Source organism: Leptonotus elevatus, chromosome 21, assembly GCF_054856555.1.
Source record: "Leptonotus elevatus isolate MCC_2025b chromosome 21, RoL_Lele_1.0, whole genome shotgun sequence".
NCBI classification, from domain to species: Eukaryota; Metazoa; Chordata; class Actinopteri; order Syngnathiformes; family Syngnathidae; genus Leptonotus; species Leptonotus elevatus.
Window position 1 is genome coordinate 5658117 of NC_141259.1, and position 27071 is coordinate 5685187.

General features: G+C 38.5%; 1 protein-coding gene across 1 annotated transcript; it reads right to left on the bottom strand.

The window, feature by feature from the left end:
- Positions 1-10027: 10027 nt before the first annotated feature.
- Positions 10028-16246, bottom strand: pi15a (peptidase inhibitor 15a). The gene is made up of 6 exons (XM_086066297.1): positions 16156-16246; positions 15770-16067; positions 14362-14480; positions 13333-13465; positions 12162-12277; positions 10028-11313 (listed from the first exon to the last, which is right to left on the bottom strand). Exons 2-6 carry the CDS (start codon positions 16028-16030, stop codon positions 11178-11180), a joined length of 765 nt encoding a protein of 254 aa, XP_085922423.1. The 5' UTR covers positions 16031-16067; positions 16156-16246; the 3' UTR covers positions 10028-11177.
- Between the last annotated feature and the right edge of the window lie 10825 nt (positions 16247-27071).

The following is a 27071-nucleotide window of genomic DNA, read 5'->3' on the forward strand; positions in this document are numbered from 1 at the left end:
CAAACGACATTTCATCACATCTTGAAATCTAAATAATCATCACAAATCAAATGACAGTACAACAATCCAAATTCCAATGCTTTTCAAAGAGCGGAAAGGTTCGTATTCACCAAGACCACCATTTTGACTTGTGACATAATTATGACGTAAGCTTAGTCTACCTTTTACTTGAAGTTAGCATGAATTGATCCAGCTCCCTCCATGACCGTGAAAATACAAAATGGATGAATGGATATATTTTGTTGTACAGTGTTCCCTCATTTTCCGCTGGGGTTAGGTTGTTTTATTTGTTTTATTATTTTTTTCTTTTTGGACACATTATTACAGGTTACATCGATCACATCATATCATTTGCAACATTGACATCCGAGAGAAGGGCTGACGGGTAGAAGCCATGGGTTAGTAACCCGTCCCCATCGATTCTTACTATACGCATCAGCCATATACATTGATTAGGTTCCAAAAATACTCAAAGTGGTTAGCTTTATGTTTTACATTTATTATAAATGTTTTAAGGCTCTAAAACCCCTCACCACACATTTACATTTTCTCACATTTCTCTCTTGTTTAAAGATTTGCATTGTTCAAACCTTCATAAATAAATAAAAAATAGGTACATTACTGTAAAAAAAAAAAAAAGCATACAAAATTGCACCCCAAAAAAATCTGCAATACAGCAAGACCGCGGAAAGTAAACCGCGTTATAGCGAGGGAACACTGTATTGTGTTAACCTACATTGAAGTCCTTGGTTATCCATTATTTTATAATTTGACCACTTAATATCCACACGAACATTGTTAGTTCCAAATTTTCACGTTGCTTAGCATCCTCCGTGTCTGACTTTGTTGAAAAATATGTTAATCTAAAACAGAGTGCCCCCTCGATATGGCAATGCGGTGAGAGTGGCCCCTTTTCTCCTAAATGTTCACAGGTGACCTCTCTCGGAGGGGGGGATTAAAACACAAACCAACGCTCTGTTAATTCCGAAGGCCCAACTTGTCGTCAGCGTTTCCACCCTCCCTTCTCGAACACACAAGAGCGAATTCCAGTAACATAATGGCAACAGGCACATTTTGTCTTTTGTCATGCGGCACATGTGGAAACAGTAGCTAATCACGAGGACTTAGCATGCTAACTTTCCATTACACGAAACAGACAGGCTTCTAGGAAAAGTTTTGGGGCATGGTACTGCACCCGGGGACACTCCTCCTTGTCTTCAGGGAATGTCCAAGAACATTTTTCATCCACAATATCTATGTCAACTTAATGTTAAGTTAGCCTCAGCTATTTAACGTGCTATTTAAGTACAAGTGCACTCAAAAGGAAGCAAGTTTCTTCCCTTGTACCACAGCCGTTGAAATAGCAACACATTTGGAGGAAAGTGTGAAGAAGCCAAAAATGCTCATTTATTTGCGGTAGAATGAGAGTCATCCAACAATTTTGAATATTAATATTGTTGCAAGTTGTACGAAAATCTACAGCCATGAATCACGTAGCATTAGAGGACCTTTTGTTTTTGTTTGGTGATGTTATTCCAAGCATTAAAATGGATTAGTGGTTAGCATGTCTGCCTCGCTGTTCTAATCTCAGACACTTCAGACTCCTTCATTTGCAGTTTGTCCCATTTCCTGTTCTATGGTTATCATTATCCGTAAAAGAATGCACAAAACAAAAAAAGCCAAAGCCATTTTTGCGGTTCAATTCTGAATCTCGTAATTATCATTGTACCTACAGAGCAAATACATTATGCTAGTTGTCAGCATTGTTGTATGCTCTGTGTGTGGTCCTTTTGACCATAATCTATGCTAATTTCCATTAGCCCATCTATAGTGTTTGACATCATATATTAGCATTAAGCATTATTTGACTTTTATGGAGTGGAAAATCTATATATAATTATTTCATATGGTCTGTCTGTATCCCACATACCTTTGTACCTCTTGAGATGTTCAACTTTGGAGGTCGCACTGTATTTCCTATCAATGTCATAAAATTGGAGGTTGACCAAATCCAGAACAGATTGCATTTGCCTTTAGAGAATCCACTGTGATGCATCATTAGCTCAAATTAACAGGTCTTCTTTATCTCATGCTTGCAGCCATTGTTTGTTTGGCCCCTACATCTACTCCCTCCTCCATTGAACTCCACGAACCCTGCAGAAAGCATCGTCCGTGCCAGACACAACAACTTCAACAACACTTTTGTTGGCCCGCCTTATCTGCTAGTGCTCTGTAAATAATGCTTTGGGTTGGACTGAGGTCAGAACTCTTTAGAACAGCATCGGGGTGAGCGTGAGAGGAAAGGACGTCAAGGCCATCGAGCAGATGAGACAGTATCAGCAGGGGTGGCCAGCTCACACACACAACAGCATGGCTTAGTTGCCTCTACCCCTTTGTGGTCAAAATATGTAATTGCAGTTCATGTCGGTTCACACGATGGATTGGAAAGTCGCTTGAGCATTTATTTATTATCAATACACACTTTGTCCTGACTCCTCACTAAAAAGACAATTAATCCCCACTAGTAAAACGATTAGTGTATAAAAAAACAATTAGATTAAATGGCAATGGCGTCGTTAGACCTATTTTACGGGGCTCAAGCCTACCTAAAATGTTCTTAAAACCTCCCTAAATGAATTGGTTGTTCATTTTTTTTCCCATAAATATATAAATATTGTTTGTTTGTTTTATAGTAAAAAAAAAAAAAGATCAAAAACTTTAAATGTATAGTATACAGAAAGCGAAATAAACTAAATATTCAGGTACATAACCTTATTATTTATGTAAATATAATCATAAATCTGTTGGTTTCACTTTACTTCCAAGTGTAAGGTCGTCCACACTTCTCGTGTGTCAGTATCCAATCCATTCCACTTAATCATGTCGTAAACGTCCTTACTAGTAAAACTCCAGTCCATGTTTTCACTGGTCTCGATTGCGACCATGCTTGTAGTTGTTGAACGTGCCTCTATCAGCCAAGTGTTCCAAATATACACAAGCAGCATTGAGGAAAATAACGTGACTGATGGACAATGGCCAGACACACCTGGATTAATCAATTTGTCCAATCCTGAAAGACAGGAAACAAAGGAGTGGTGTTAAATTCAGGAAGTAGTTGAGCTGTGCAAAGAGCCCATTAGCGTCCATCACGGCCGAGAAAGACAGTCATGATGGATATAACGAACGAAGGAAGTTTCGGAAGAAGAAAGTAAGTCTTCATCACTGTCTGCTGGTAGTAACAATTAGTTAGCCGTGGCCACGGCCCAGCTAACAGCAGAAAGTCCGATGCTATATTGTCTATTAATTACTCTACAATGCATGTGAAGTTCCTGGCTGATATACAGATGAAGCGGGTTTTTAGAGACAGCGAGAGTCTAACAATCATATAAAACTCAATATGGATTTAATATTATGAATATGAAACATGTCAGTCAAGGTGCATCATTTAATTTGAGAGTAATGAACAGAAAGTGGAGATATTTAAAAAGTTTAAGGCAGGCAGTTATAGCACATGTCTTAAACAAGGAAACTCGGTCTGCTTTATATAATTAAGGGTACAATATTTTACATTAAAAAAAAACCTCAAAAGAACTAAAGACACCTAACAAAGTACGGAAAAAAACGTTTACATGTTAGAAATTTAAAATGAGTAAATACAACTTTTAATGTAAGAAAAATAATTTGGGGTTAAAAACTTTGAAAGATCTCAATCATAGGCAATGGTATATATATATATATACACATAGTTTTTAAACTGGGGAGAAAAAAAAGTGCACTTCAATATTACTTTCATTTTTAATTTAGAAGTCATTGAGTAATATTTTCCTTCACATATGCACCGAAATGTAACATGTGATTTCAGAAGTATTTGGGAGCAAACAGTTGCTGTGCTTTGAGCCAAATTCATGTCATTTGCTCTCTGTTGATCATTTAATAATGAATTCAATGTATCTTAATTGAAAATGTTAGACTCACTTTATGACAACACAGCTACCTTTTTTGCTTACAGTTTTTCGTACACTGTAGACAATGTGTACATATATATATATTTGGTTAATTTTATAAAAATACTTCATGTGTTTGTGTACCATATTAAAATACTGACGGAAATAACACTTCAAGTCTAATGATGACTTTAACTTTTATTGTATTCCTTTTATATCTGTCCATCTGTGCATCTCCTACAGCAGGGGAGGGCAAACTTGGTCCTTGAGGGCCGAAGTCCTGCAGGTTTTGGAGGTTTCCCTCTTCCAACACAAGCTGATTCCAATCAACAGGATCGTTATCAGGCTTATGCAGAGCTTGCTGATGAGCTGATCATATATCAACTGTGATGGAGAAGGGAAACATCCCTAACCTGCAGGACTCCATCCCTCGAGGACCGCGTTTGCCCAGCTCTGTCCTTGGGGCTAAGTCCCCCCTTTCCATGAAACCTAGTGATGCCCCTTTGTTAAATGGTACATGAGAGTCTTTATAGAAAATGCTACAGTAGCAATATTGTACCAGTAGAGAGCGCTGTTAGCTACACAGTACCAGAGCCATATACAGAGAGAGTTTGACCAATTCGGTTTCAAGCAGGGTAACAAGATAGCGTCATTTGTCATGTGACCAGCAGTTGACCAATCACAGCGTGGCTAATCATGGTCACATGACACACGGACGCCATCTTGTTACCCTGCCAAAAACCGAGTTGGCCAAACTCTCTCTGTATATGGCTCTGCACAGTATGTCAAACTGCTGCGAACTCAAGAAATAAAAGCAAACAAATTTTTTTTCTACACAGACCTCAGACCACCACTAAGTCTGGTTGTGGTCTGAATCAAATATTGTACTGTACTGTACAAACATATAAGACTGGTTGATTCAGTATTTATTAGTTTGTGAAAGTATGTTATTTTATAGAATGTTTAAATGTTTTTAATGTCTCACCCATGAATCTGTTCAAAGTAAATTTTAGTCAACAATGTATTTAATGCTAATCCTTTCTTTGTATTTTGATATAGTGAATATAGTTTTGAATATTTATAGTATGAGTGCCTCTGGGTATGTATGACTAAATGCTTGTTAGATCAATCTGCAGATATCTTCTTTAAATAGTTGGACACAATTTTTGATTTAATAAGTGGATTGGCTTCATTTTTGAGAGGATAATAAATTAATCTGATAAAGTGTAATATAAGTGTTTTCATGACCCAATCTTGTAAAAATGTGTGCTATGAAAATGCGGTTCTGTTTTAATAATGCTTCAATGCATCATGTGAAGTCTGCACCGTTTTGAAGCATCAAAGTTTTCTTTTTTTTAAATGGTGGAGGGAAGCCTGTCTGATTAAGGCCTCGCTTTCCCAGCTCTGACGATGATGATGTTGGCCCACGTCTCGACTGATGTCCCTGCTGGGCCCCGAACTGTAAAGAGGCTGGCAGGGCCTCGTCCAAGACAAAGAGTACGAAGGGTAAACAGCAAATGTCAGGCACCTTTGGTTCAGTTTGTGTTCTTAGACCTCAGGGGTCTAGAATCTACTCATGTAGACTTCTTCTGGCAGTAACGGTGCAATAGACTTGTTTAAAAATGCTGTCATGACAATATTCACTGAAACTCTCTCACATATTTGCTGTTTTTGTGCTCAGACCACAAAGCCCGTTTTAATGTAAAGGGAGCGCTTTGCTGCCATCTTGTGGCATCGATATGTTACAGCATTACTAAGCCATCACGTCTTATCTTATCTATCTTTTTAAATCTATCAATTATGTGAATTTAGACTATATAAATCCTGATTACAGCTCATGACCTTCCTCATAAAATGGAATATCTGCAACAGTATTCCAAATATTCTTTATTTATTTATTTCTGGAACTGTTTGATGAGCTTACTTTGCCAAGATAAAGCAAGTAGTTAAGAAAAGAGGCTGCAACCGCTCCAACGTGGAGTTTTAGTTTTTAAACGCTCACTTGTATGTGTGTGTCACTCGCATACACTTTCCTGAATGTTAGGGCGGTATGTCCTAACCAAACAAGGTTGATGGACAAAAATAGACACCTGAGACCTTGCGAGTGATTTGTGTATGTGAAAACGTCTATTTTTTATGCCTTGTTTGAAGTCAGGGGCATCCATCTTAAAAGAAGCGCGAGTGCAAAAACGTGGTCCTACCGTTAGCCGGTCTGCCCGAGAGATTTATGGTCGCAAAAGGGCTTTAACGTGGTTGTGCCAACATTGGAGGAGGTTCCCAAAACACAATTCGAGTGGCTGACATCAGGCTCCGGGAAGCACATATGTCGGCACAATCATGTGAATGTACGTACATTGCTCTACATTCAAATGAGGGACATAAATACAGTACGTGATGGCTTTCTATGTAACACGTCAAGTAGAAATTGCGGGTTCTTATGCTAGCTGAACATGCTAGCAATTCACGACATCCAGTCATAGCCACCGTGTCGCATACAGTGTTGTCACAGTTACCTTGAAAAAGTAACTTGGTAACTTTACTGATTACTTGGTTTTAAAAGTAACGTTACTTTGCTGATGACTTGATTTTAAAAGTGATTTTAAATTAACAATGTGACTTTACTGATTACTTGATTTTAAATGTAACTTGTTTACTTTGTTGATTGCGTGATTTTTTCAAAGGTAACTTCATTACTTTACTGAGTACTTGATTTTAAAGTTAGATTACAAGTTACTTTATTAGTTACTTTTAGCAGACGTCAACAGTTCTACTTAACATAACATAAAAATGACAACTGATTTGGCCAATATTTTATTGGAAGTTAATTTTTAACAGTAATGTGTTTTTTATTTAAAAAAATTAAAATAAAGACAACCTTTTTTTTTACTTGTATAAAACAGTCTTAATAGATTTCACTGAACATAAATGGTCTATTTCAGTAATGTACAGAACTTTAGACCACATACAGAAAAATTGAAGGATGCAAGGGTAACTTAATAAATAATAAAATTTAATTTTTTAACTCTTTGACCGCCAAAAACGTTAAATAACGTTTAGTAAAATCCAAATGAGCGCCGCCAAAGACTTTAAAAGACGTTCACTATGTTTTTTTTGTTTTTTTTTAAACGGGTGGAGGAAAGCCTTGGCAAGCTGTGCTGAAAGTATCAAGCAGGTCGAGTTAGTATAATGCCTATTTTTGGGCACTAGATGGCAGCGATGACTCTCTTTGGACATGATCGGGTAGGCGTCAGTAGAAGACGTGAGGCGGAGCTAGAGTGTTGAGGGGAGAATGGCTGAGGAGGCGAAAATGGCGACCGGTTGCAAGCAGCTCACGCTTGAGCATTTTTTTCAAAGACGAAAAGCATCGACCAATGCTAAAGAGCACATTGATGATGATGATGGTGACTCCGAGGTTGACGCTGAAGTTGGAACCGTTGACGCCGAAGTTGGAAACGTTGACGCGGCGGCTTCGATCGCGTCGTAAAGCCTCACCGGCTAGTGATACTAACGGCGGAAACCGAGCACTTCTGCACAGGCGGACGTTTAATCGGACGATGAAGAGTACCCCGAGTCCAATGCATATTCATCGGAGGAGTGGGTACAGTCTGATTACGGAGAAGACACTGGTTCTGGACTACGATGCCACCATGAATGGAGTGGATAAGATGGATCAAAACATCTCTTACCACCCGGTATAGGAACTGAAGGACATGAGGAAGCCAGACGTAACACCAGGTCACCGTATCATGATCCTGAGAGTAGACTTGATGACAACATGGCCAAACACACACTGCAGTATATACCTGCTACTCCCCGGAAAAAAAGGCCGGCAAGAAAGTGCACGCGAAGGGGAGTTTTACACAATATACCTCACAAAAAGAAAAACTGTGCAGTTGAAACATCCACACAATTGTAAATAGTACCACAGTTGCACACATTTGTAAATATGTCATTTTGACCGCAGACAGCTTATGATTTTTTTCCTCCTAAATATTGGGGTGGCCCAGCCCTTTATCAAATTAGGGTAGAGCCGCTCCTGCACTAAACAGCAGTCTCAAATTCATCTGTAAATTCAGAACCAAAACAAGAGCAATCTGTAGTAATCTGAAATTTTTTAAAGCAATCACTTAATTAATGTTATAAACTCACAATTTGGAGAAATTATTGAAACTATTATCCATAATTCACCATCATTTTATGAAGACAAATGTCCCCATTTTATTTGTTAATAGTTAATTTCTATCTTTTCATAACTTGAAAAACTTTACAGAAAATAAAATGAATTAATTAGTAGTAGTGTTAGTCTCCATCAACTCTACGAATATAGTTTTTAGTATATGCCGCTGAAAAATGGATGGCGGCCCCCAAATGGCCCCAGGACCATAGTTTGGACATCCCTGGTCAACTTGCACTGATGCTTGTAAATTTTTTCTTATATGACATAAGGGGGGGAAAGGAAGAAGCTGAAGAGGGTGTGAAATCAAATTTAAACAAACAGATCTGAACAGCGACAAATTTTAGGAAACCAGCAATCACTGACTATAACATAATTGTTATTGCTCATTATCATGCAAATTGGGTGGCCTCGAGATTGAGCGTTTACAGCGGCAAGCTTGCCTTTCGAATCTTGATTGTGCCGATGAAAAAGCCATCAATCTTTTGTTTGGCTCCACACACTGAAGCGCTTTCCAACTTCAACTAGCCAATTCCTCGAAATCTCTCGTTTGTTTGATTCCAGGCATTGTCAAAGTGCAGGAAATGGATTGAATCCCTCATACTATGCAAAGTTTGTGCGTAAAACTGCGTGGCTGTATTACATTCCCACCTGTGCAGATGTCTTTTGAGCACCTGGGCTCACACGTGTTTTGGCTAATGAATAAAACATTGGGCTGAGTTGTTTGTTTGTTTGATAGTCTGCCGACATCAGCGCCAACTTTTAGGCTGACCCAGACACATACCTTGCAATCCCAAACGGGGGAGAAGAAAGAAAAAGCAGAAACATCTGCAAAAAACATTAAATCATCTTTACACATTGATACAACTTCTACTATTTTCCTTGTCATTGTCTTCAGGTGTACTTAAATTGACGAAGTGTTCAAGAAAATATTTCTTGCTTTGTGTGCCTGGAGGTGACAGACATTCTCGCTCTTTTGCGGCTTCTGACATTCCAGTCTGCTTCTTGCCTCGCTCCGCTTTGAGGTCAAAGCTTTTCGCTGGACAAACGCAGACAAGAGGGAGCCTCTTCAAACTTGCCCGTGTTTCCTCTTTGCTGTTTTTCCTCACACGCAGGATGTTGGACTGTTTATCGGTAATGTTGATAGAGTGGAACCTCTAAGGTTGAACATGATTCGGTTGGGATGCTGTTTGAATGGAAAATGAATTCATCCGTTCCAGACTCAAACTGTCACTCTCATAAAACCTTTATCTGTACAGGAAAGTGACATTTTAACTTTTATTTTTTCTTTGACTTGCGAGCATGAACTTGAGATACGAGCACTGTAAGACAGTTGGCTCAACTTACATCACAATTTGATAAGCAGCAGTTTGGCAGGTAGAATAAATAAGCATTTTTTTTAAAGGAGGCTTTAAGCTGAAATTTACTGTGAAAGAGAATTAGATCTTGTCTATTTCAAACAACCACATCTTAGCCTTTTAATTCAGTTAGCTTACTGTTAATGCTAACACTTGAATAAAAATGCATAGAGTGCTAATAAATGGCATACATGTGGTAGGACCTTTAAACAGCTGATATTTGAAAATGAACATTTGAGCAACACGTAGCCAGATAATATAACAATAATCACAGGCATATATTCTTTATCCTCTGTGAACGACCACTAGTACTGCTGAGGAGTTGTTGTTATCTCTCCTCATACTCCATGTATCACTATATTGCCCCAAGGTGGACAAGGTGCTTACACAACATGGAGCAACAATGTTAATATTTGCTTAAGGTTTGTATGCATTTTATTACATTGTACTCAATTTGAAATTATCATCACACATTTAGACCACTTTTAACCCATTTTATTAACAATTTCAAAGCAATTGAGCAGTTCATTGCATAAACAGCTTGTGGTCAGTGCGGAACATTTCCTGTTGTGTTTCATTCGCAGCAAGGCCCCCCTGTTTTTGAGTTGATCAATTATGCTGAAAATCTAAAAAAATAAATAAAGGCATTTGCCAATATTGTGCTAGTGCTTAATTGCCAATGAACTGCATACTGGTTGTTTTGTTATATGTACAATCTCTATATAACGCGATACAAAATGAATGCCATTTAAATATTTCCCCAATATAAAAATGAATAACTTATACATTAATTGTAGTTTAAGGATAATCAAGATAAAAATGATTATGTACACATACACATTTTTTGGGGGTATTTTGGACATTTACAAACAATTAAGGTGCACTTGAGTGTTTTGCTCCAAAACTGCATCACAAAGAAAACAGTGGATCTTTCCAATCTCAAAACATATGGATATTAAATATAACAATAAAACAAATAAGATTATCAAATGGATAAAGGGTCCAATATGTTGTACTTTAGAAACATTAATTCTAAGCAAAAGTTTGAGACAGACAGATTAGAGAAGTAAAAAAAAAAAGAAGGAATTAATGCATTGGGGGAAAACATTGAATTTTGACGACAGTGCCATCCAAAACAAAAAACAAAAAAAACAAATACAATAAAAAGAAAATGTACTGTACATTTGAACTTTCTAAGTAAGTGCACTTTTACCAATTCCTCACCGGCCAAAAATAGACGCCCAAGAATGAAGCATGTGGTGTTGCTATGCTGGCGTCCGTTTGAAGTTATATCCCAACATTCCAAAAAAAGCAAGAGCACACAACATGGAGGTGTGATGCCCTTATAGCACCATAGTGAGCAGACATGAGCAGCTATCGTGATGTTAGGGTCTTGATTGCTACATTGTCAATGGTCAAATATACGTAGGACCACATGTGTATGTGTGTGTTTTAAAGACCCATTCTACATATAAATAAAAATAAACTAAACAGTCTAAGCAAGTACAAAAAAGGTCTTGTAAAGTTACATTAATTTACAGTTCATGTACACATCGTCAAAATTGTCTGCTGCCTTCAAATGGGTCTTTATGTCTTTTAAATAAGCCATATATACAAAATAGACTGGTCCATGCCGGTTGTGCAAATCCTTCCGCCTAGTAATAGTGTCTCTGTGGTAGAGTGGCTGACCAGTGGCCTTGTTTATTTGAACCAGTGCAGGTAGTTCGTCTTCAGAGCAGGAAAGCACATGTTGTTGCTGCACGAGCCGCCGTAGCTGGGGGGGCAGGCGGAGCATGGGACCCCGACTTTGTAGGGAGCCTCTCCAATCCAGTTACCCCTACAAGACACAACAGTGGTCAGTGTGAAGAGACCCTGAAAGTGGGCATGAATAAAACCAAGAAAAGGAAACGGTTTTACTTTAAAAGCAGGATCATTATCTCTGCTGCATCCTTGTCTTTCACATCTATCTATCTATCTATTGACCTAGCTAGCTACCGACCTACCGATCTAGCTAGCTATGTAGCTACCGACCTAGCTAGCTAAAGACCACACTCTGATGATAGCTAGCCAGTTTAGCTATCATCAAAGTTTGGTTGCTCTACTTGCATTTGCCATTTTTGGGCAAATTAAGAACTTAAGTACTGTTATAAACACATAAAAATAAATAAAAACTTGATTTGTGTTCAGCATGCGTAATCTCATGTCTGTAAATCTACAGAATCACAGTTGGATACATTTGTAGTGTGTCCAGCATACAGCTGCCAAATTGCAGCTGCAGTTAAGTCAGACTAAAGTGATGAATAGCTATAATAAACGATAAAAGCCAGGTCATGTCGACTCTTACAAGTCAAACAAATAAGTCATCAATGGTTAGAGTGCCTCACATATATCTCAAACCAATGGGATTAAATAACCTTGCCTGTAAATCCAAATTGGCTTTAATTCTTGGAATCCCCCCACCCCACCCCCCTTTTCTTTTCTTCTCAAGAGCTTTAGTTATGCGGTACCTGCTCACGGGCTTGTACTGAGGTTATCTGAATTTCCCCAACGACATGGGTGGCATTTCACAGGTCGGCACTGAGCGACCCGACTGGGCGATAGGTTTAGAGCTGCCGCCGCCCAGCCGCCGTCAGGTTAACAGGTTCATTGGTATAAGCGGCATGTAGCAACATAAGAGCTACTTACTTTGGCGAGTAGTTGCAGACTAAATATGTCGCCCGTTTCCACACGGAACCCCAAACGTTCATATTGTGGCATGTGTGAACAGCACAGCCCACTTTGTTGCTGGTCGCCCACACCATCTGCAGAATACACAAAACAATTGTCATTCAATGCTGTGATGGACAAGCCGCCCTACCCTCTTCAGTACAATGTTAAAACCTATAAATGATTAACCTATAAATCTTCAGGGCCAGAACTTTATAACACACAAGTTTGTTCCTTCTTCAGATCTTGCGCAGCTAACTTAATGGGAGTTGCAAATTCAAGTTTCGGAACCTATCTTCCATTATTTGCTGAAAAATTTGCTGTTTTTGGACTCTAAAAATGGTTGGTTAAAAAATAACTCAAATTGGGTCAAATTTTTTCTGAATTATTTAACAAATCAATTCAATACAATTATTAATATAAAAATAGTTTATTTTAAATCCACACTGCAACCTATTTTTTCTTATTTTGGGGGTAATTAATTTGATCCAACTTTTTGGGTTGATTAAATAACCCAATTGAATTTGGTCAACAATGAACTGACCCAACTTTTTGAGTTATTTAATCCAAAACATTGCGTCAAATTAAATAATAACCTACAAAGCAACCCAATTTGTTGGTTGTTTGTGAGTTTTTCACTTGACCCAACCTTTGGGGTAAATTGAATAACCCAATGGAATTAGGTGAAAAATGTACCGACCCGCCTTTTTGAATTATTCGCCCCTAAGAGTTGGGCTAAATGGGTTAAATAAACAACCCACTTATTGGGTTGATTTGTGACTTATACATTTGACCCAACCAAAAAGTTGCGTTAGTCCCCTTTTGACCCAATTTGGGTTATTTTTGACCCAATTGTTTTTAGAGTGTGTTCTTAGGCAGAAGTATTAGACTTTCTATGTCTTTTCCGGCATTAGTTCTTGAGTCTTTTTTGTGTGGGTCTATTCATGGTACAACATGCTGCCAAGTGATATGTTTACGGTCATGCTTGCGACTTCTCCCTGTGTAAAGCTTCACCAGGATGAACCCTCAAAATGTCAATTTATTTGACCTAAAAATAATATAGTGCATAATGTCAACGAAACTAAAAAATTTCAAAAGGTTGTTTGTTCACTCTGGCCCTAAAAATAGCTTGTAATAACAGCTTGCCTACCTGCGTATAATGGGTGCACATGGGACCGTAGCATCTGAGGGGGCATCGGGGGTTGCAATCGCGAGGGTAAGGAAAGGAGTAATCTTTGACCTCGTCGTACCACGGCTTCACAAGCTGAAGGATGGAACGATACCTGTGAAGAGAAGACCATCAAAACCTCACACTGAAATATACAATATGCTTGTAAAACTGCATGAAACTTCAGAGTGTAAAATGGAACGAAAACCAAGGACCCCCCAGTAACTACTGATCTCACGCTCACTAAACTGGAACTGGAACTGGTGAAAAACATCTTAAACTCAAGGTAATTGTTATTACGTAGAGCAAAATAAAACCTGCAATCTCCTTGAATGGCCACAAAGCAAGTCAGCTAAATTCACGCCCACAACGGCACAAGAAAATATATATACCAAAAAGTAGTCTCGATGGGCACGAATATAGAGCACAAAATGTTTAGTAGGGATATTTGTATGGAAACACTTCTCATTTATAAATATAAAAAACAATAAAAATGGCAGGAAATGAGCGTGCCATGTGACGATGCAGTCGCCGTTGTATTTCTATATTGTTGACCCTCCGTGTTATTTGAAGATCAATTTATCAGATAATGTTGTATCAGAAACCTTTGCCAGAGGAAAATAAATTGATATGAATCGTGACAGAAAATTATACAAAGTGGGAAGTTCTGCTTGCATACTCTAGGTCCATCTTTGAGCAGTTGTGCTCAATAAAAAAATGCACTGATGAATTATGTTTGACATGCAAAGTGAAGCGCGACTGACTGGATTCTTCTTTTGTCCTGATGGGTCAAGCCTGAAAACATAGCTTGTGTTTATTTGAGGGGTCACACGAGCATTCCTCCAGCAGTCACTAGGTCACCATTCAAGTGGAAGAAAAAGGAAAAGGGGCCTGCAAAGCAATGACCGTGACCGCAAGGCAGCAGCATCATCCCTGCTGAGAGTGCTGCAGCAGATGTCGCACAGGGGTGGTGGGGACGGTTGATTGGCTGGGGGTTCAAAGTTCACTTACCGTCCTGTCCTGACGGAGAGGTTCTGACCCAGAAACCTGAGGAGGTGAGACGGGCCGTGCTCCCAGATGCAGGCGTGGGCCCAGCTCTCAGCTGACTTGGCCAGGGTATCATCCCACAACTAGACACACATGCAATTGGAGACCATTACACAAGTCACGTACAGTAAAATATAAACACAAGATCCGCTCAATCTAATTCCCATTCAGCACTCAGATTTGAGATAAGGCATCCATCATAATTGTTACAGAAGAGAAGTGGCGCTTTGATCCAATATTTTCTTCTTCACAGTTTTAAAAGGAAATTGGCCAGTTTTCCAATATGGAGGCTAGATAACCAAACACTCGCGTGCACATGTAGATCATTGCTTCACTCTCATACAATGATGACCTAACTCCACAAAAGCTTTATTGATGAATGAATAATGATTAATGAATATGAGCACAAGTCAGAAGCAGCACTTTGGAGAAGGAACCATATTTGGTAACCAAGTTGAGCTGCAATGAGCAGCACATCCCTATAAAGCTATTATTTCAAAATATTAAAAAAACTAAACAATTATGTTAAAAGCATTAGCATTATATTAACAATCTAAATTATACATTTTAAATGTTTAATAAAGTGATAATATAATGTTGAATGAATAGCTTAAAGATGATTTATTGACATTGCTATTATCATGAGTTGCTTTAATTTATGCACTAGCAGTAACATTATATGAACCATGTAAATTAAATTTTTAATATATATTATAACATTATGCTGAATAAAGAGCTCGAAGATGATTTCCTCAAATTGCTATTAATATTAGTTGCTACAATATTTCAACAAGCAAATTGACTCTTACCTTTTCAGTTTTTTGACTTTTTAGTCAATCTCAAAATTGTATTTACAATATTATGTTAGCCCCCAGTAGTCTAAACAGAGCATTCTGATTAATATTGCGTTTGTGGAATATGAATTAAGCAGTAAAATCCACCAATTTGTATCCCTCTCAGGGGGCGGCCATTTTGACACTTGCTGTCGGCTGAATGCCATAACAGTTGCTCAGGTAATGACCAATCACAGCTCACCTAACTGTGATGTAATTTTCAGTCGACAGCAAGTGGCAAAATGGCCACCCCCAACATGGGTAAAAAAGATACATTTTGCTGCTTTATTCATATTCCACAAATATAATATTATTCAGAATGCTGTATTAAGACTAGCGGCGCTGCATAGAACATATTATAATAATGAAAATAATTTGTAGGTTGACTTCCCTTTAAATGTCTGCGTTCTGCATTTTGGAGTCTTGCCAGTGGCGCTCTACTCGGATACATGCCCGAAACAACACTTTGGCTCCATGAAATGCATTTATCTTAAACCATGCAAATCTACTCCAAGATGGTGTGCTCATTAAAGACTCACCATGTATTCCATATTAGACGCCGGGGGGAACACCTTGCCCCTCACTTTGTTATGGTAATCAAGAATAGCCGCCATGTCGGTCTGACTAATGTAACGCTTCCTCCTGCTCTTAGAAGAAGAGCTGCCGTCCATCCCGGCGTCCGTGCTGCTGAAATTGGCCGCGTGCAGATCGTGGGAGGGCGCAGCGGTGACGGTGACCGTCAGTGCACTTGTTCCACAATGTACGCACAAAAAGATGAACGCAAGTAAGTGAGGCTGCATGTTTACTCTGTGGATATCCTTCGCGTCGTAGCCGGATCTGCAATGAAAGAGAATAAAAGATGTGTTGCCTCAGCGCAATTTAGCAGTTAATTAAATTGTCGCTGGACAATAAATTATTATCTTACCTTTCTTGTGCAGCGCTAGCAAGTGAGAAAATGAAGGAATGGTTGAAGTTGTCCTTGCCTGAAGTTTCTGCAGCTTTGCAAACTATAACGGGAGAAGTTGGTCTCTGAGGGTTTATATAGTTGAGCCAGTGGACGATGCAGGAAGTGCACGAGGAGGCAGAGGACCACCCTCTCCCCCTCCCCTGGTCACCTGAAATTCAGCATCATTTATAATGAACCCTCCTTTAGATTTATTATTTGGTTAATTTCATTTCAAATGTAACTTGCAACCAGGAGGTGTGCTTTAGTTTTAAAATAATCAGAGGCTTTCATTCAGTATATTGCCATCATATCCAATGGAAGAGGTGCATGAGCAGTTCTTAATTGTTAAGAAGGTATTAATTTAATAAAATGGTGTCCGTTACATTCCATAACCCTTGGATAGAAAGTTGAGCCCCCCCCCCCCTTTGAAATCAATATTTTTTTATAAAATGTAGATCAATTATCCAAACAAATTTGTCACCATGCATACATTTTTTTTTTCTTTTTCATCCACACCATTGAACGTGTCAATAACAATCTGAGTGGGTTTATTTTTTATGCAGTTCTTATGTTGGATTCCAAATGGATCGTGCAGGTGTCTCCAAAGATGGCTGCAGTAGCTGAATTGGTGACTTTTGCCTAGTGTTTCGTCGATTACACTTGTTCGTCGTGCGGCTAAAGTTGTGTGGTTTTCCAGGGCAAGATGCCGAGAGCGAGGAGGGGGGGAAGAAATAACACTTCTGTCGGTCATCATTTTCATTGGCAGCTGCTGAACGCATTAAAGCAACGTGACGCAGGAAGAAATTTCCTGCTCTTCCCCCCTTCTTTCCCTCCTCTCCGTCTCCATTTTTTTCTCCTCCTCTGCTCTCTTTTCCCTCCATAATTTTGTTAAAAGTGATGAACTTTTCAGGTGCACAAATACTTCATAAATGTATTTTTTCAGCTCCCATTTGCCGCTGTTGGACTTTTGATTTTGAGTGACATTAGATGACTGCGGTCAAATCAAAGCAGCCCGCTTCGGTTTTTAAACTTTCAGGCAATTAAGTTTTACGAGTACCCCTATTGATTTTGAATCCAAGATGCTGCAACATAACTGGGTTCAAAGGTCACAAGCTTCAAATAGTGTGTCTCTGTGTCACCAAAATACTAGAATCACCGCATCAATTCGGCGCCACTGTAACCTGCACCAGACACAATGAGCAGACTGTTAAATGAACACTTCAGTTGATAACTTTACTTTATTTAGCAATAAAGTCAGCTTTTTATAGAGGAGTCTCTCAGTATTGTGGTCACACTGCATTATTACATCTGCAAAGTATTTGGAGTATTACTCACACATGTTCTCAATATTTTCATCCACTGACCATAATGTAACCTCTATTATAACCCACATAATTAGATTTTGTGTATTTTAGACACTGGCTGGGGACAAAACAAATGAATGGAAATTCAAGATACACTCATCTTTTCTCCCACTCTTGAGTATGCACACGCGCGCGCACGCTCATCTTTTTCACATGCTGCCTTTTCAAGGCCCCAGATGATGCTCCCTCCCTTTCCAATTGCTGGCCTACGCATCAAGTGAACCCAATGACTTTGTTGCAAGGCCTATCAGCAGAATAATTAGGGTGGAGTTCAGGGTGTATGTTGCTCTGAGGTAATGTTTGTTTTGAAAAGCCTTTGATTCATTTGGAACGTTTATTTAACGACAATTAATCGTTCCGTGCATTTGCTCTCCCCTTTAAGGAGGCCTCTTAAAGACCAGTTTTGATGCCAGTGTGGACCAAATGAGGACCATGCAAGAAAGAAGTAGAACATCTTAAAAAGTGATGCAAATCTCACTAATGCTCAAAAAGTGACTCACGTTTGACAATTCATTTCAAGTAACTGAATCTCATCAGTCTGCTCTTCCAGCAGCAATCAAAGCGCACACGTTTGGCTAAACCCGGGCCTTTCACCCACAGTTATTGCTACTTTGCTGGCATCAACAGCCGCACATGGGAAAGCCACAAGGCTTCTTCTGCATGTGACTCAATATAATTTTTATGTGCTTTAAAAAAAAGACACTAAAGCAATGGATTGTTACGACAGCGTATTAGGGCCACGTATAAATATATATATTTTTTAGAGGGCGGGGGCAATATTCAGAGAAAAAAACTCATACATTTGCGACTATAAAATGGCTGATTTGCAAGAAAAAAACTCATAAACTTACAACAAATAGTTGGTGGTTAATGGGGCACTGTTTATAAAATGAAAAGGCTGGATGGTGATGGATTTATTCTTAATTTAAACTTTACTCATCATACACGGCAGCTAGAGTGACAACACTACCTGATTACCTATCAGCTGACTAAACACTAACCAATCAGAAGCTAGCATACTTTAGGTAAATGCAAGTGAATGACAGAGAGCAGCATATTCGACACATCACCTTAGCTACTTGTACAAAAAAATGTTTTTAATATATGAATGTGTAAATAATAACTCTGGAAACATAAATGTACAAGTAAATATTTATCTTAACAAATTAACTTCAATGATTGATCCTCAAGGTGTGGACCTTTGCAAAGCGAGGTGTCTTTGTCGCTGGCAGTACCCAACATTTCAAAGTGCGAATGCTTAAAATTAAAGTTAACGTACCACTGATTGTACCTGATATGGTTAAAGCCATTACTTTCTCCTTATTTGAAAACTAAGAAGTACTGGCACAAATATCCGAGTAGTACGCTACGTGTATTTCTTGTAAGTTTCTGAGTTTTTTTCTCGCAAATCTGCCACTTTATAAAGTCGTAAATTTGCCACTTTATAAAGTGGCAAATTTGCAAGTTATTTTCCTCTCAATATTTCCCCCGCTCTCTAAAAAAATATACTTATACGTGGCCCTAATACGCCGTCCTAGATTGTCTTCACCTGCTTCCTGCGCGCCAAGCTAAGATTAATGCACCGTTTCGTCCTTAATTTGTAGTAGCAATGAAATGAATATTTCTCTCAGCAGTGTTTGTCTGCAATAATTTCCACGAAAAATAAATGGAATATGGTTCATTTGGGAGAGGCAGTTTGTGATTTCACGAGTTGATTTTTGTTGGCTATGGGGCAAAAATAATTGGTGACATGTCATGAGTGGTTTACATTGGTGTGAAGCCTGGTCTCTTAATATCAAGCCGTCTTCCACATAAAGCTGCTGAATAATGAGTCTGGATCATGTTACGTTACTTCCTTTGTTGGCTCTGTTGAGGCTTTGTTGACTACAACGTTTCAACTTCGTAGAACTTCTTTGTTCCACCCTTGTCCAAAGTGAAATAAGCAGTTGATGAATTCAATAAATCGGATCAAAGAGCACGTTCGCTGAGTTTCGGTTCGATTCCAAATTAAATTCCTACTTTGTTTTGACTGCATACACGGCAGTGATGATAAAATATCACTGATAGTTTCCCATGGTGTCTACAATGACAGTTGGTAAACAGTACAGTGCTTACAGCTCAACCATCACCTTGTATAACCCGAAAGTCATAATGCCCCTCTTGTTGTCGAGATAGTCTGGATGATGTTTAGGATTTGTCGACAGCTGACCCGGTATCGTGAATTGGACCTTGCATGGCATCCCCATCAAGATTGCATGAAATGTGGTAGGTGCCTCAGACAGAGAACTCAATGTGAGTATACATTTTGAAGGTATTAAGTTTTATGGAGCGTTATTAAATTTAGCTAAAATTGATGTTTCATACCAAAACTGTATCTTTTCAGAAATGGGTTCCAGAGACTTTTTTTCTGGTTCTACTCATAATGCCTACCAAATTCAAAAATTTACTTTAAAGTGGAACTCAATCTTAAACATTTCTTGACAATATTATGTTATATGTGACCTCACTAGTCTAAACATAACATCCTGATTAATATGACATTTGTGGAATATGAGTTATGAAGCAAAATCCAGCCATTTTTATCCATCTCGGGGGGGCGGCCATTTTGCCACTGGCTGTCGACTGAAGATGATATAATGTTGCTCAGGTCTCAGGTAACAACCAATCACAGCTCAGCTGTAGAAAACAGGTGAGCTGTGATTAGTTGTTGCCAGAGTCTCCATTTTTTCTCCTCCTCTGCTCTCATTCCCTCCATAATTTTGTTGAAAGTGATTAACTTTTCAGGTGCAGAAATATAATTTCATACAGGTATATTTTTCAGCAACCATTTGCCACTGAAGCGCAGCTTCAGAAAACAGGTGAGCTGTGATTGGTTGTTGCCTGAGCCCTGAGCAACGTTGATTTAATCTTCAGTCGACAGCAAGTGACAAAATGGCCGCCCCATATGTTTGCTCAGATTAGGTAACAACCAATCACAGCTCGGCTTCAGAAAACAGGTGAGCTCTGATTGATTGTTACCTGAGACCTGAGCAACATTGATGTCATCTTCAGTCGACAGCCAGTGGCAAAATGGCCGCCCCCTGAGATGGATAAAAATGTTGCTGCTTAACTCATATTCCACTAACATGATATCAACCAGAATACCATATTTAGGCTAGTGGGGCTGCAGACAACATATTATTGTCGAAAAAAAAATGTTGGGGTTGACTTCGCCTTTAATCTTTTACTGCCGAATCTTATCCAAAAAACAATCCCGACAGTGCCAGCATTTTCACTCATCTTTCAAGGCAAAAGGCTATGACTACATAAACATGGTAGAAAAAAAATATGTTTCTACCTAACTCTGTTCTTTATCAATCACCATTTGAAAATAGGTAATTTGAGTGACATCAAGCCAAAATAGAAAAAAAGGAGAAAACAAGCATTTTGTGAAAAGATAAATTATCTTCACAACAGTGACTTTGACACAAATATTTTTTGTTTAGTGACGCTCCGCAAATTAGATTTAATGTGACAAACGCTTTGCCCATTGAGAAAAAACCCTGTAGTTAAACGTCAATTAACGTTTTTGGCGGCATTCATTGGGATTTTAGTATAAGTGGTTAAGCGTTTTTGGCGGTAAAAGAGTTAAGGGCTGAATTTTCAAAAATTTCAACCAAGTGCTACTGCGACAATTTGCCGTGGTCAGATTTATTTAGCCAAAGAATAACTTGATGAAAAAAATAAACAATTTATTTTCAATCTATTGTTTTAGTTGCCATTTATTTTACTAACCAAGTTAAAGGCTACTCCTATAAATGTGTTGAAATGAAGTAATCACGAGTGTAACAATGGTATCACTTGTGGTATTGTACTTGGTTTTCTGGCAGGTAGCTCCTTGATTGGGCCCTAATAGGCTCAAAAAAGATAAGCGGGCATAAAATAATCCCACATAACAATTTGCATGTTCTCCAACGGTGAATGGTACAGTTCTCCAGATGTCCCCGCTGCACTCTGGACACATTTTCCGCGAGTCGGAGCCTTCCTCCGTGATTCCTGCGCCACTCGAAAGCTCCTTCTAAGTGCCAAGGATAAAATCTTCTTACGCCCACTTAGGCAACAAGGACTGAAGCTTTTCTTTCACCTTGTGATAATGTCCACACTTCAAGGCGTAATGGTGAAAACGTTCCACTAGTTTTGGCTGTGGAGTGATTGCTTGTCCAGATTTTTGCATTTTGAGTGTTTTGCAAGATTTGTGGGAAGAACAAGAACAAAAATCAATGTGGACACACATACGCATATACACATATACACATGTAAAAACTACCATAGAAGCTTTTTATAAAACTCTGTAATGGTTAACTTTGGTTTTGGCAGCCTGCTCCTGGGTCCCAGGTGATAGTTTTTCGTACCTGCCGTCATGAAGGTTTGCCATAAAACATCTCTGCTCTAACTTTAGCTTCCCGCAATTTTTTTTTTCCATGTTTGTCTGTCTCACTCGCAGCTGACAGCTGAACTCTGAGCAATGTCTGTGTTTGACCACAAGCCCGCCTCAGTACCATCGTACAAGACCCGAGCATCAAAGATGGCTGTAAATGTCTTATAGATGGGTGAGAATATGCGAGGGGGGGGCGAAGGAATGTAGCATGTCAAAAATAGATACACGGATCCCCTCCATACACCCTCCCTATCCACAAATACACTCACACACCTTCCCCACTTGTTGTAATCTCTTAGGATTTTCCCACATTCGAAGGAACCGTGAACACACCTTTTTTGAATGAAAATGTTTAAAAAAACAAAACGGCTGCATATTTACACATTGCCATTTAACCCTATAAAGCCTGAACTATAAAATATATAAGAGACAATTATGTTTCTTTGTAAATAGAGTATTTATAGGTCCTTTTGAACAAACCCACGTTTTTGGGGTTGAACTTTTGATTTGTGTCATATTTGATACATTTATAACTGTCAAAAATATAGCAAACATATATATATATATATATATATATATATATATTTATATATGTGTCACAATTTGGTAAATATCACATTACCCACCCCCCCCCCCCCAACCCCCCCCCCCCCCCCCCAAAAAAATCTATACTGCACTTTTGGTCAGTCCACATGTGTGGCTGTCATACGAAATATTGACGAATCCAAAGTGTTGCAAATGGCTTGCTCTCTTTGATGATGCAATTTTAATGGTTGAACAAACATATTGTTTTTGGGGTCTCCTGAAAAATTATGATTTTGATTGATTTTAGTCCCTATACAATATGTTTTAACTTTTTTTTTCCAGTTTAGGTTCAATGCCAATGAAAGAGCAATCATCACTTATTCCCTTCATGCAGGCTCTGTTTGCTATGACATCAGTGGGCCTATTTTTCTTGGACCCGTCTTATCAGAACCATTCAAGCCTTGTTGGGCTCTATGTTGTCTGAAAGTGATGGATTTAAAGTTACGATGAAGCACAATTCCCCGTGGATTGCTGTAAGTTGAATTTTGGCCCCATGTCTTCGTCATTCCCGCCAGTGGATTTTGTGTTTCCCAGCTTCTCCAAAGTGCGTCAGATATGACTGGCCAAGGACTCGTATTTTGTTCAATAATAATCAATTAGTAGGCCTGAAGTGACTTACGTAGATGGCCTTGAATAAATTGGGGTAAACTTTGCCTGGAAACATGATGTTTGATGGCAAAATATGCATTGGTGAAGTTGCTTATTTGGTTGGCTCGCTTAGCTCCTCACCCACTGGTTTTCCTCACGCTTGTTTTTCCCTCGAAACAAAGTGAGCTCACATGTTTTGCGCCCCCCTTTTTAGTGGGTCAGGAACCCGCTGCAGCAGGTGGCATCGCATGTAAGAATTTACTAGCAAGGTTCTTCTGGTTTAATGCAAACATACGAAGATTTATGGAGCAAATAAGGAAGAGGCCGTGTTTGGTCCTGAAGGTTTGATTGCACTATCACGCAAGCAAGGAAATATAGTTTAGTTTTTCATTGAAATTAATGCTAGAGGATATTTATGCATTTTGTGCAAGATATATATATTTTTAACTGTTAGGCCTACTACTATAAGTAAAGAATATCTTTTTGGCACAAAGGATTCCTGACAACGACTTAAGTCTTCTTTTTTTTTTGCCGTATACTTTGTCTTTCTCAAATGTAAAGTACGGTGAGCGGAACAGCACGTCATCAACATCAAATTGAAACAGGCTTATAAAGTCGAATAATGAGCACCATTCCAAACATTACATAATCACTCCAGGAATGTTTTGTAATCCCATCCTGCCAAATCTTTCCCCATAGTAAATGTTCGACTTGTTTCAATAAAACGTTGACACCGTGGCCTAAATAAGAGTGTGCATCCCATTGATTGCATTGTTTATATTTTCTACCACTTTTTGTTTTGTCTATTTCTTAATTTTTGTTGGCAACAGGCTCCAATCATTTTTCATCATCAGATTTTTTATTATAGGTCTACTTTACTTTACACAGATCTGATCGGTTGGATTGGATTAGCAGATAATTTGCATTTTTATGCAAAATCGGTGATCAGCTGTAATGTCAATCAATGATGTCATTGATCGGATCCATGAAAAAAACATAGGAAACACAATATTTTTCGCTCCAGAGGTGTTCTGTGCTGCTATTGTTAATAAATAATCCAAGGTTTCAACATATACGTAGTTAGATTTATTTTTCTAAATATTTTTCCAATATGTTAAAATAAGTGGCGGCACGGTGGCTGACTGGTTAGCACGTCCGCCTCCCAGTGCAAAGGTTGTGAGATCAAGTCCGGGCTTCGGCCTTCCTGGGTTGAGTTTGCATGTTCTCCCCGTGCTTGCGTGGGTTTTCTCCGGGTACTCCGGTTTCCTCCCACATTCCAAAAACATGCATGGCAGGTGAATTGGACACTCCAAATTGTCCATAGGTGTGATTGTGAGTATGGTTGTTCGTCTCTGTGTGCCCTGCGATTGGCTGGCAACCAGTACAGGGTGTACCCCGCCTACTGCCCGAAGCCAGCTGGGATAGGCTCCAGCAATTCCCGCGACCCTTGTGAGGACAAGCGGTACAGAAAATGGATGGAGGGATGGATGTTAAAATAATTTAGTTTTTGGGGGAAGGCAGGTTTGTCTACTTTTTTTTTGCCACATTTTCCTTGTGTAGATTTTGATCCGCATTTTTGGATAGATTTTTAGGGTTTCATTGTTATTATTTTTCCTAATGCATTGCAGTGGGCGTCAATTATGCAAAATGTGTTTACTGGTCCGGTCCTAATCCTGCACAAATAGTGAGGGGTAACTGTAAAGCAGTGGTTTTCAACCTTGTTGGATGTACTGAATCCCACCATCCTATGCGCATTCACCGAATCCATCTTTATTGAAAAATTAAATCTTTTTTGTTTTTGTTTTTTTCAAATTGAAAAGATACACTTAAAAAAAAAACTGTAATATAACAGAATTTTACTTTTTATTTTACTTTTTTCTTGTATTTTAAAAATATAATTTAACTTACAAAAAACCCTCTGATTTTACATGTCAAATGTTAAATAATGTGAAATCACTGTAAATGTAAAAACACACAATATTAATGTTCTTCTACCAAAAAAAACAGCATTAGAAATACATATACTGATTGTTAAAAATAATTCACAAATGTATTGTAATTTCACAAACATTTGTCTGTTATTTAATTCAATAAAATGTAAAATTCAACTTTAAAATAAAAAAAAACAGGAAAAAAACATTAATATGTACTGAGAAATTAACAGTAAACATTTGTAATTTTACATAATTTCTTTGTGAATTGGCAATTTTTTTTTAAAAGCAAAAATATCTCCAATTTCTGTAATGTCCAAGATGGTAGCATTCATTGTATTAACATTTATTTTGAAAGGACATCTAATGATATATATGTAAAGCAGAAAGCTTGAAAGTATAGTATTCCTGAGGTTAGATCCCCTTGGTGAACATGTTGAAGTATCCTTGAGCAAAATACTTAACTCCTAATGCTGTGTCATCAGAGGGGCAACGACTAGTCAAAATGCTAATTGGTTTGAGACACGTAAAGGTGGAAAAATGCTATATAAATAAATAAATAGTAAACTGTTGCAATTTTAAACCCAATATCTAGTTTTTCAACAGTTATTGGCCATGTTTTGAAATATTAATCACATTATTTTTTTTGTTATTTACATCTTGTTAAAATAAAAATTATACGAGAAAGTAATTTTCTGTTACTTCACAGTATTTTTCTGGCGCCCCAGCTGCCGGAAAATTACAGGGTTTTTTTAACGATTTTTTTTTCCAGTGAAAGGTTTACTTAAGAACACAATGAACAGAGAGTAGCCTTTTCATCCAATCAGGCTCTCTTCAGGAAGTGTTCCTTTAGTTGAGCTAGATAGCCAGTTGTGCTAAACTAATTGCTGAACTTGGTATTGCAAATCATGCTGACTCCCATCACTCAACTCTGTATTAACAGAGTTCTTTAAAACAACCACCACTGTTTTCTTAAGATGGAACCCATTTTATAGTTGGAATAGAGCATACAAAATAACTTAAGGCAATGGGCCACATGCTGCTTCACCAATCTTGAAGACAAAGACGTTACTGCTCTGGTAAAAATTCCATTAAAATGGCGTTTACTAAGACTCATTAATATCTATTTCCTCAGTATGTCATAGCCATGTGCTTCTTTTGATTCCAGTTTGTCACTACTGGGTTGTAATTTGACATGCTTCTTTCTCACTGACGTCTCCATTTCGTCGTATTGCTTACCCACATTTCCCCGAGAATGTAGATTTCAGCTGTAGACATGTCTGGGAAGCAAACAAATGAAGTTCGAATAATGGACAGACAGATAAATGTGAAATTGAAAACCAAAAATGTGGAAAAACAGTACATTGAAAGTAGTTTTACATCTGTAGAAGACAGCTGTTTTCAAGATGCTATAAGCCAAATTGTTGCTAACTGTTCACCTGCCAATCCTGTAAAAAAAAAAAAAAGAAGAAGAATTGACAAAAGTAGTTATGATCTCTTTTCTCTTCCTTAAACCTTTGCTGCTTGTGACAGAATTTGGTTGTTATCGACCAGGAAATTTGTCTGAGTCTTGCTGGACTCTGGGCCAAAACAAATGCAACCAGCTGCTGCCTTCTGTTCAGTCTCGCGGGACGGTAAGCGCACACGTATCGCATCATGCTAAAGCCCAAGCGCATTTCCCGTCCTCGATTCATTCTGCGTATGAAAATCGCTACGGAAACACAGCGGCACATGGTTACAATTAGCACCAGGCATTTTCTTGTCTTACTGTCTGTTTTCGTTACCTCTGAGCAGCTGAGCTAGGGAGATGTTAGACAGGAGGAATGATAGCGGCAGATACTTTACAGTCTGGGATCAACTGAAAAACCAACAAAACTTTGACAGGCTACAATTTGGACTTCCATTGCTATAAGATTTATTTCAGCTTTTTCTACCCGTTATGAAGCTCATAACAGTCCATTATATGCCTTGTGCTTTCCTCTCCCTACTGTGGCATAATTCTTATTGTGT

Excerpts from the sequence above, each read along its gene's own strand:
- pi15a (XM_086066297.1), bottom strand. The coding sequence starts at position 16,030 with ATGCAGCCTCACTTACTTGCGTTCATCTTTTTGTGCGTACATTGTGGA. Across the intron at positions 14,481-15,769 it reads CGTCTAATATGGAATACATG|TTGTGGGATGATACCCTGGC; the intron begins GTGAGTCTTTAA and ends ATGTGTGTCTAG. Across the intron at positions 12,278-13,332 it reads TGTGCACCCATTATACGCAG|ATGGTGTGGGCGACCAGCAA; the intron begins GTAGGCAAGCTG and ends TGTATTCTGCAG.